The sequence below is a fragment of the Egretta garzetta genome, unplaced genomic scaffold (assembly GCF_000687185.1).
Source record: "Egretta garzetta isolate BGI_Z169 unplaced genomic scaffold, ASM68718v1 scaffold575, whole genome shotgun sequence".
Classification (NCBI taxonomy): domain Eukaryota; kingdom Metazoa; phylum Chordata; class Aves; order Pelecaniformes; family Ardeidae; genus Egretta; species Egretta garzetta.
The window spans coordinates 978,602-989,379 of NW_009259790.1; the positions used below are offsets into that span (position 1 = coordinate 978,602).

General features: G+C 37.9%; 1 protein-coding gene across 1 annotated transcript in view; it reads right to left on the reverse strand.

Annotated features, from left to right (window-relative positions):
* Window positions 1–4,385: 4,385 nt before the first annotated feature.
* Window positions 4,386–10,778, reverse strand: part of RSL1D1 (ribosomal L1 domain containing 1) — a 7,365-nt gene continuing 972 nt past the window's right edge. Inside the window, exons 2-9 of the mRNA XM_009639591.2 lie at window positions 10,634–10,773; window positions 9,766–9,904; window positions 9,011–9,159; window positions 8,746–8,847; window positions 8,047–8,140; window positions 7,831–7,959; window positions 6,851–7,069; window positions 4,386–5,469 (exon numbers count right to left, since the gene is read on the reverse strand). Coding sequence (XP_009637886.1) covers window positions 5,125–5,469; window positions 6,851–7,069; window positions 7,831–7,959; window positions 8,047–8,140; window positions 8,746–8,847; window positions 9,011–9,159; window positions 9,766–9,904; window positions 10,634–10,773 — 1,317 coding nt within the window. The 3' untranslated portion in view covers window positions 4,386–5,124. The remainder of the gene's footprint in view (window positions 5,470–6,850; window positions 7,070–7,830; window positions 7,960–8,046; window positions 8,141–8,745; window positions 8,848–9,010; window positions 9,160–9,765; window positions 9,905–10,633; window positions 10,774–10,778) is intronic.

The following is a 10,778-nucleotide window of genomic DNA, read 5'->3' on the forward strand; positions in this document are numbered from 1 at the left end:
TCTGCATTCCTTCTGCCAAGACTTTGGTTTGATAGTATTCAGGTATTTGCTTTATTATTAGCTGTTATTCTTCCCAGAAATGCTGAACTTAAGGGCTCATCTGAAAGTATATGTTACATTATCATCCTTGTCCTACCTAACATGCATACAAATACAGTGATTTCTACAAGCATGGCAGAAGGCTTACAGACCAGCTACAGACATAAACTAGTCTATGTTTTTTCTAGACATACGGTATTTTTCTGCCCTATTTATCTGTCTATGGAAATTAATTTTTCAGCAAGAGCTCAATATTGTTCAAAACATGACACTGTTGAAGCTACTAACACATCGAATATATCTCTATTTGATTCTTTTTTTAAAAAGCACCCAGCCATATAAATCAGAGTGGAAGTTAAAGTAGTTTTTAAGTTTTTCTGCTCTTGCAAAAGAAGTAGTTCAGCAGACTTTTTGGGGGGGAAAAGAAAGGCACTTTGTCTTCAGTAGAGTAGTAAGTTGCAAGGTAGCCACACTAAGTTGTTTCACTGTAGTTTTAGTTTCTAATACTTACTACTGTCTTTTGAAAGGCTTGCTTCACGACTCCAGTTTATCTCTGTGGGGAACATGAGCTAGTTCCTACTTTAATACAGCTTTGGATAACAAGTGAGCAATATAGAATCAAACCTAGTCAAAACAAACACACTGTGCTACTAGAGAAAATATTTTGGTTGTATCTTTTTGAAACCTTTCAAATAAGAGCAAAGACTCCTAGCAGAAGCTTGTCCTTAATCTAATTAAAAGTTTGGTTTTAACTCTTGCAGCAAATTTTCATAACAGAATAATTTTTTTAAAAAATGAGAATGTTGGTATTTTGAAAGTTAGCAACTTCCTCTTCCCTTCTAGCCTCCATACGGCCACTCTACTTTCAGTACTGCTGAAAAGGACATGAACTCACTCACATGAACGATGAACTCACACTGATGATACCCCCAAAAGTTTTGGCTATTACTCAATCTCCACAAACTACTTAATGCCAACAATACATGAGCCCTATAAAGAAAGCACTGTTTGTATTTCTTGAAGTGCTTCAAGAGCATAGGTGTCTTGACAATTCCAAATTTTAAAATATTATTATCCTATACTCCTAGTAGAGAAAGTTAACAGACAGATTTTTCTATTAAAAAAAATCCCAAACCTTAGCTAAGGACAGATAGTACTATTGAAAATGTCGCAGAAGAATTTAGTCCAATCCCCTTTTTAAATTCAGAATTATGGGGCTCCTGATAAAACTTGTAGTAATACAGCTTTATTATAAGACTTATCATTTTACTAGCCATACCATAAATGGGTTATATAGTTCATTCCTCCATTCTTTCCACCTTCAATTTTTAAATAAAATAAAGATTGTAAGATCAAAGATACAGTACCTTAAATAATTATTCAGATGTCTATTAAAACTTTCATCTTCTATTTCTAAAGTCAGTCAGAATAAATATTACAGGAATAAAAATGGTTGGTCTATAGTAATTTATATGTAAACAGACTAGATTTGCTTTAATATCTTGATAGTTATTCCCAGAAACATCCTTACAAAGGCTCAGACGCGACTACTGCACCCTAACTGTTCATGTAAGACTGAACTTAATAGTCACCAATGTACCATGCAGAGCTAAACCAGCTCAGACCCTTGGGGAGGTGTTTTCAGGTTATCCTCCCCCTCTAATCTGCCCTGGTGAGACCCCACCTGGAGTACTGTGTCCAGTTCTGGGCTCCCTGGTTCAAAGAAGGGTGAGGAACTCCTAGAGAGGGTTCAGAGGAGAGCAACAAGGATGATAAAGGGACTGGAGCATCTCCGCTACGAGGAAAGGCTAAGAGAGTTGGGCTTGTTCAGGCTGAAGAGGAGAAGGCTGAGAGGGGACCTCATCAACACATACAAGTATCTTAAGGGTGGAGGTCACAAGGACGGAGCCAGACTCTTTGCAGTGGTGCCCAGCAACAGGACAAGGGGCAATGGGCACAAACTGAAACATAAGAGATTTCAGTTGAATATGAGGAAAAACTTCACTTTGAGGATGACTGAGCAAGGGAACAGGCTGCCCAGGGGGGGTTGTGGAGTCTCCTTCTCTGGAGATATTCAAAACCTGCCTGGATGAAGTCCTGTGTAACATGCTCTAGGAGGGTTGGACTAGGTGATCCCCTGAGGTCCCTTCCAACCCTTGCCATTCTGTGATTCTGTGACAGCATAGAAAATTCAGTTATCTTTGTTGCAAGAGCATTTATAGTAAGGATGTGAAGTCATGGTTGGGTCCTGTCGTGGTTTAACCCGGCTGGCAACTCAGCACCACGCAGCCGCTCGCTCACTCCCCCCTCCCTCAGTGGGATGGGGGAGAGAATCGGAAAGAAAATAAAAGGTTAGAGCTGAGGGCTGAGATAAAGACAGTTTAATAAGAGAAAATAATAATAATAGTAATAATGAGAATGATAACAGAATATACAAAACGAATGATGCACAATGCAATTGCTCACCACTCACCGACCGATGCCCAGCCCGTCCCGAGCTGCCAGCAGTCCCCGAGCCGCGAGCACTCTCCCCGCAACCGACCGACTGACTAACTCCCCCCGAGCATGATGTTATATGGTATGGAGTAGCCCTTTGGTCAGTTTGGGTTAGCTGTCCTAGCTGTGCTGTACTCCCAGCTTGTTATGCACCTGGCCGAGCAGGAGAAGCTCAAAAAGTCCTTGAGTAGTCTGAGTACTATTTGGCAACAGCTGAAAACATCAGTGTGTTATCAACATTCTTCTGGTACTAAATCCAAAACACAGCACTATGCTAGCTACTATGAAGAAAATTAACTCTATCCCAGCCGAAACCAGGACAGGTCCTTACAGCTTGCCAGTTGAAATCAGTTAATTGAAAACAATTGTATTTTATACCTGATTTGATTCTGTAATGCATCAGCAATAGGCACAGTTTCAACTTGAATGAATGTTAGTTTTTCATATTTCCTCCTTTCTTTAACAGCAAAGTGACAGTTTTTTCCACGTCTCTTAAACAAGCAAGAAAAACATTACTAAGAAATTGTTTCCTAAATAAACATAAGAAATTTAACTCTATCATTCAACACTGACCATCAATACATACAGTTTGCTGAGAAATGTACCTCCCTGTAACAATGGTAACTTACTGCTTCTGAGCAAGGGTGACTACTGCAAATGTCTCGAAGTGATCTGCAATAGCTATGTCAAATTATCATCCACTGGTTTTTTGAATTCTAAATATATGAATTTTTAATAAAAGAGTACATTATCATAGGAAGAATAAATATCCAATCAGTAGTGTTACATCTTATTTAACTGCCAGAATCCTGGATACTTAGCAACATAAAAGGAACAAATTCTGCTATATTGTATATTTTTATATATACACACACTTTTTCCCCAATGGGTTAGTTTGTGGCTGTGTAATCAGAGGCTTTACATGTCTTACCCAGCTGTATGAATTCCAGTGCTGTTATCAAAGAAAAGGCAAGACTAACTATTGCAGTCCTGACATAGATTGGCTCAAAGTGCTGCAGAATTTCAAGGCAGTACTTGTTAATATTTTCAATGTGAAGGATGTCTTTTTCCAGCACCTACAAGCTAGTACGATTCACTATCAATTATTCATACAGAAGTTGTGATCTTAATTTCACCATTTTCTACACATCTACAAATTAAGAAACATTTTAACATCAATGATTAGATACAAAAACACATTTCCAGAAAGGAGGTGAGTTCTGTATCTGTTCTCTTACTTTGCTATTATAGAAGTAAAGTAGTATTTTGCAGCCCAGACTAGAAAGTGATGGGATTATTTTTGGACAAGAGCAGATCTTTTTGTTAGCGTGTATCTAACAGGGATCATTGAGTCAGACTTGCTTTTTTGGCTGAGATTCATTTGTTTCTTGATTAAAAAATCTTTATGGTAGACTAGAACAAGAGGTCACGGATTACAGCAAATTGACACCATCAAGCATAATCTTTTCATATTCTTTAGTGTTCATTTTACCACTTTTTATCTATACCAAATTACTTTCTAGGTAGTAAATCTCTTGAAATAGGATGTCCCATATAGGAGATGGCATAGGTTTTTTTTGAACTCTGCAAATTAGGCTGGTTACATACTGTTAATTAAGCTTCTTGTCTCTTACAACCTTTTTCCTATTGGGATTTATAAAATACTGCTTATACCACTAGGACTTTTCATCATAATCTGCCTTTTATCCTCACTCTGAGAAGGATGTGAAATAATCACAGAGAGCAACAATTTGGTTATTCTGTAAAATTCCAAATATGTAAGCTTGCAGTTCTGCAGTGTGTATTTTTCATGCCTTTATGGGACTGGTTCACTTAGCTGACACACCCCAAATTCACACAGCCTTTGGTGGTTTTCAGATGGAAGAAACAACAGTATTGCGACCATCATGAAGGGATACCCTCAATTGTTCTGGTAGCAGAAATAAAGCCCAAAAGTGAAGGTAAGGAGATTTTGCTTGATATCATAAAGTATAAATGATAAATTTGTCCAGGCTTTTTAATTTTTTTTTAAACACGCAAATACCCTAGGTTAAAAATAGGTAAAAAAAATACATTAAGCTTGGCTTGTTATCTAGCTGCTAACTCAAGTATCTGGAATAAGATTGATATATGTCAACCTGTTTTCGTTATATTGAACAAATTAAGAAAAAATGGTAGCTGCTATTTCACATTTTCAACCACATGTTAAATAGATTGCTGCTCTTCATATGCATGCTTCTTGTTTCAGCCCTTGTTTGTTCCAGTACTATGTCATGCTTCAGAAAGATGTCATTTATAAAGTATTTCTTAGTTTTTCTGGCATAGTCACCTCCCTGCCCTTAGGCACTTGTTTGAGTGCTTTTAGTTTGGGCCAGGAAAAGATAAAAGCTAAGAAACAGAGCCAGTTAAGATCATGATTTTATTTGTTCCAGCTCGTCAATTAGAAGGAAACACAAATGAATCATTACAGGTCTCAGTGAAAAAAGCTCTTGGGATCAGATTTTCTTAAGAAGGTATTTTACTTCATCAATATATGTTTACTAAAAAGACACTCCTGAGTGACTATATAAAATGCGTTACAACAGACATTCATGCTGACTGTGGCCTGCGCGCTTTCTTGGGTGTTTGCTTTGGTGTTTTTGAAGACTTCTTGGCTGACTGTACTGATTTGCCAGCCTTGGGTGTTGCAAAAGACTTTGCTTCAGGCTTTTTGGGTGTCTTTTTCATCTCTTTTTCTTTTATTGCTTCCTTTGGCATGCTGAGCTGCTTGGCTTTTTTCTGTTTTGGCGATGTCTGCAAGTCTGCACACTCTTCTGTAACTTTATGTTTTGTTTTTGGAGTTTCCAGAGCTAGAGGTTGTTTCTTTCTCTTACTGAGGGGTGTTTTCGTTTTCTTGCTCAGGTCTTCACCTTTTTCTGGAGTTGGTTCCATTTTCTGTATTTAAGACACACAAAAAATTATCCTTGCACCGAAGAAGCATCTTTACTGTTTTTGAAGAAGGTTCAGTGAAAACCACTATAAATGACAAATGCTTTCTATCGATTAAACTGTGCCCTAGACCAAATAATTCGTTCACATTTCTGTATAGAAGCAGAGGATTAAACACGGAACTAAATAAAGAAAATAATGAGAAAAAAAAAACAAAATAGGAAGAAAGTAAATAGATTTAACAGATGCAAGGATCCTCTTGGCCAGTCAAGCCACTGACCTCTGCTGGCACAGCTTTAAACCACAGTCCTCTTGCTGCATTTCCAGGCTTAACTGACTGAATGGAGATCAGCTCTATTTGAAGTCCAGCTGTATACACACAAACTGACTGCACTCTTATTTGTGCACTAGGCCTAGTATTCCCCAGAGTTCATCACATACTGCCAAATGGCCCTCATGAAAGAAGGCTGCTGTCATCAGAACAACTCATACAACCCAGCTCTAGCTGTATCTATCTATCCAGGTCTCTGGAAATAGGGCTCAGGCAACCACATCACATCAGCTAATCTACACCTGCTGCATGACAGCAGCTTGCACATAGTCATAGTTTTAGTTTGGGCATCCCTGAAGAGGTACATCATTAAGAGTTTAAGGATATGCTCCAATCATGAATGCAGTATAACTAAGTTGAATTTGTAAGTGCTGTTGTTTTATTCATCCAAGTATCTTTCCTAGGCAGTTGTTAAATGTCAGCATTATCTGATGTGGTTGGTTTGCAGACATGTTAATGACATGAATCCCATCATCTCCAATACTGGCAACAAGAAGTCTGTATAATACTTCATGCAAGCTGCTAGCTCTCAATTCATATTATGTGATGGTTATTGTTGCATGTTACTATCCTAGAGAATGTTACTTGGTTTTCCTCAAGTTTTGCACTCCCAGACAAAATGATACATTACAGTACACTGAAGTTTACCTTTACAAGAAATTTTGAATTAAAAATTTTATGATTTGATTAAGCTGTTTCTCAATCATTTACCCTTTCTTCTAACTAAGGCTTGTTATTCAACCTAGACAAAATTGCTGTTATTCAGAAAAATACGTAAAAGGACAATAACAACTGGCTTCCTTTGTCTGTAAGAGGGGTTAACTAAAAACTAAGAAAATGCTCAAAACCAAAAAACCCCAAACCAAACCGTCTCCCCAAGGTATCTCCTCCCACATACACTCAACTCTTGCTTTCATGACATATTCACAAAAAATCCAGTTCACTTGAAGCGTGTTAACACACACTTCCCTACAGAGCAATGAGCAATTTAAACAGTTCAAAATCTTTAGTTTTCCGTTAGGAAATGTGAGTTTCTCAGTATTATTAAACAATTACCTTCAGCTCAGCTAAGCTGATTGTTTGCATAGGCACCAGTTGTGGAATTTCTTCATCACCATCATCATCGTGATCACCTGGTTCTTGGACTACTTCTTTCTCTTTTATCGCAAGCTCCTTGGTAGCAGCAGCATCAGCACCATTAATGTCAGTTGTCAAAGTGACTTGACTTGAATTCTGTTTTTTAGCTGCCTTCTTTGGATTCTTGTTCTTTCCCTTCTAGAATTAATTTGAAGTAGATCTCAGACAAATCCCCATAACATTTCTAAATCTATAATAATTATTTTCATATGGTTAAAAATAAGATGGCCTAGCAACATTAATTTAAATACTGTTGTTTAACGGACCTGGACTGGTCCACCATAAGTTAAATATGAAAAAATGCATTACTTTCAGAATTTTATTATAAATAGCTCATAAGTAAGTGATAATGATGTCATGATTATGGTCTTTAAGTTGAATATTCATGCTCCAAATTTATTTTAGACAAAAGAACATAATAAGCAGAACTCAGCACAACGGAATTTTAAAACTTTTTAAAAACTTTTTTAAAAAGTAGGTGAGCCCCCCTCATATACATAAATATATGAGCTTATGAATTACTCAGATGCCACTGATTAGCCAACAAATAATGGATGCACAGTCTGAATCCACGTATACGTTAACAAGTGTATTTTCAGAAGGCAAATATGAATAAACAATACAAGCAGAAGTTCCAAGATTAATCTCAGCTCCCTACAGTTTAGGACTAGAAACACTTATTTCTAGTTTGATTTACAACCTATCAGGGAGTTTCCATGATTTAATTCCACGATCTGAAGGCCTCAGAGTCAGGAGTGCCTAACTCATTTGTAGGCATAGACGCCTGGGATCAACTGCTAAAATGTTTAAATCCAAGACACTACAATGCATAAAAGGAAGCCAAAGAACTAGTTGTTCCAACGTGGCTTTATGGAAAGTTTGAAGAATTATTTTTTTACCTTTACTTCCTTTTTTTTGAGAGATGGCTCTCTGTCAAGCTCATCCAAGTTGGAGATATTTGCAGTAAAAATCGGAAGTGCAACTGATTTAAGTGTTTTGAGGTGAAGAACTTTTATATTTTTCCAATTCTGCAACAAAAAAACGAGTATATTATGTAAAAGTAACAAGGCTGAATTATGAACTGACTTGTCTTTAATACAGTCAATCAGCAGTACCTTTGGTAACTTCTTGGCAATCACCTCAGCTGCTGCAATGACATTATCTAGTATATCATCAGCCTTCATTCCAGTGTGACCTATACGTGCTGTACTGAAAGAAGTGAAGAGTAATATTTGTATGTGGGCAAATAAACATACTTCAAGTTACTTGGCTTTAGGCATACCAGAAATTTAAAAAGCCCACTTATCTGCAATTACCTTAACTTTCATAAAGATTGCAGAAGTCTTTTGTAATAACAGTCAGAATAGATTTACGTGTATTAACCTTTCTGTATTGGGATATGCAATGTCTGGCTTCTATTACTAAGCATATTACTAATATAGATCCTTTTAGATGCACAATAAATGAAGAAAGTCTTACAAGAATAGAATATTTTGGAAGTAGTTTTTAGCTAATTAACAGTAATATGTTTCTAAGATTGTACATGCTGTTTGACAGCAACAGTTGCCTAGAAATTCCTTAGGTTTAAGGAGAAAAAAAAAAGACACAAAAAGTAAAACTTTACTGTAAAACTTCTTAGTAAGTAGAACTACTATGTTTTTCTATAGATTAAGGCTTAAAATGGCCCATATCTGGAATGATGACCCTTAACCTCTTCCATTCACACATTAATGGAATAAAAATAACTCACTTAAAATTCCTACAGTTAAGGTACAATCATCCTTCAAGTTAAGTATTAATCTACTCATACTTACTAACAGCATCCTTTGTTGGTAACTGGGAGCGCAGTCCCCTGGATATGTTTTTGTAGTTCCTTAGCAAGATTTTTGGCTTTCAGGTTTACAGATAAAGGTGCCCTAAAAAAGAAAGATGGGAAATAAAAAAATAAAAATAAAAAAAAAATTAATATTAAAACCCCCAAACAAACCCACCACCCCCAAACCAACCAACCAAAATTTTACTAAGGAGAATCTAACAAAAAGATAACACAAAAAGGGCGTACAGAATTTAAAGACCTACTTTTTCCTTTCATAAAAGTGTTTTCCTAGATGCGAGGGCAAAAGCCTTCTAATTCGGTCATCAGACAAAAAGAGATCAAATCTGTTCAGGAGGCGACGCTTTGCTTCAAATAGTTTATACTCCTTTTTGAGAGTTTTGTATGAGATGATCTGCAATGCAAGTAACAGTTTAGTCCCCACTGCTGAAGACACAGCACAGAATACTTTTAAGAACTGCGCAGAATTAACTTGCGTAACTGATAGCCTATCACGGTGCCTTACTTTAGCACGCTGAAGAAAATCAATAGAAAAAAGGATACAATACTTTTTTGTTTTAAGACTCAAACAACACGGATCTCTTGCATAGTAACTGCAAATCACCAAACAGAACTTGAGTACACGGTAACATCTAAACCAAGGTTAAATACAACAATATAATTATTTTCTAGTTTCACTGCTAGCAGTGTAAACAATCCAATCCAGCTGCAAAGAACTCAAATATTCTTTTACACTATGAGTTTTTCCATATTTCATATTTCCAAACTACATATTGAGCATTTATATAGCAATTACATCCAATTGCTAAAGATCTTGTTGAATATTCTGAGTAAATTGAGAAGTTAAAAAAAACTACACTTTGAATAGTCAGAAAAATCTTACTAGAGATCATTAACTCGGAACCATTGAGATCAGAAAATTAAACAACTGCTTTCCCTTTTCCTTGGTACAAGAGAAAAGAAGTGACAGTACTGTGTTATGCCATCATGCATCTCTTACCTGGCTAACACCTCTGATCCCATTCTGGGTTAAAAGTTTCCTGTACAGATTTTCAGTCTGTTCTGCTGATAAATTTGGTTCGTCCTTTGTGAACAGGCAAACCTCAGCTGTTTCTGGTCGAATGCCATGGGGCAGCGGTCTACAACGAGAATATGAGATGGACAGGGCACGTCTAAGAGTAGAAAGAAGTTTTTTCCAGAACTAGGTCTACACCGAGAGATCATTACCTTTTAACACATACTGCAGGGAAGCTATCTACCTAGATTCTGTTCTTTGTTAGCTACTAAACGTCCTGAGTTGAAGCTATGTGTTTTAAAGCACACGAAACTGTAACAGTTAAACAATCATATACCGTGGCTCCAGTCAGATACACCACTGCATCCATCTGTCCTGCCAGGAGCCGTTAACACACCGGTCCTGGGAGGGGGAGGAGGAGCATCCATCCTCCTCTCTTCACACCATGACTTCATCCAGTCATTAGGCAAGCCTCTGTAGGACTGGGGCACAGATAAATAGCTGTAACCTTTCTCAGTACAGCACAGCTACAGTTTAAAAAGACGACTTCTAATTCATATTGGGGTTTAGGTATTGCAAGAACGAAGAAGGGGTCTTTCTAATGACTTACTGGTGGGTTGAGACAAAGAAGAGGTTGATTTCTGTTCTTGAGCTTCAAGATTGAAAGACACACCGCAAGCGGGAGTAAAGCCCGGCCCGGTCCAGCAGCTCTCGCCCCCGGCACGGGGACTGCCAGGGCAGGCCCGCGGCTGCCAAATCCCCTGAGCTCAGAATCAGCACAGCGCTCTTTGCCAAGCCAAGGGACACCAGCAACCCCTGTAACCACAGGGCTGAGGGTGGGTGGGCCTCTTACATTTTGATGATCTGTGCCGCCCGCGGGACCTTCCAGACGGTCACCAGGAGGTGGACGTTCTCGCTCTCGTTGAGGAGCAGCGCGTCTCCCTTGGCCTTGCTTCTGGCGAAAGCCAGCAGGGCCTCCACCGCCTTCTTCACCTGCA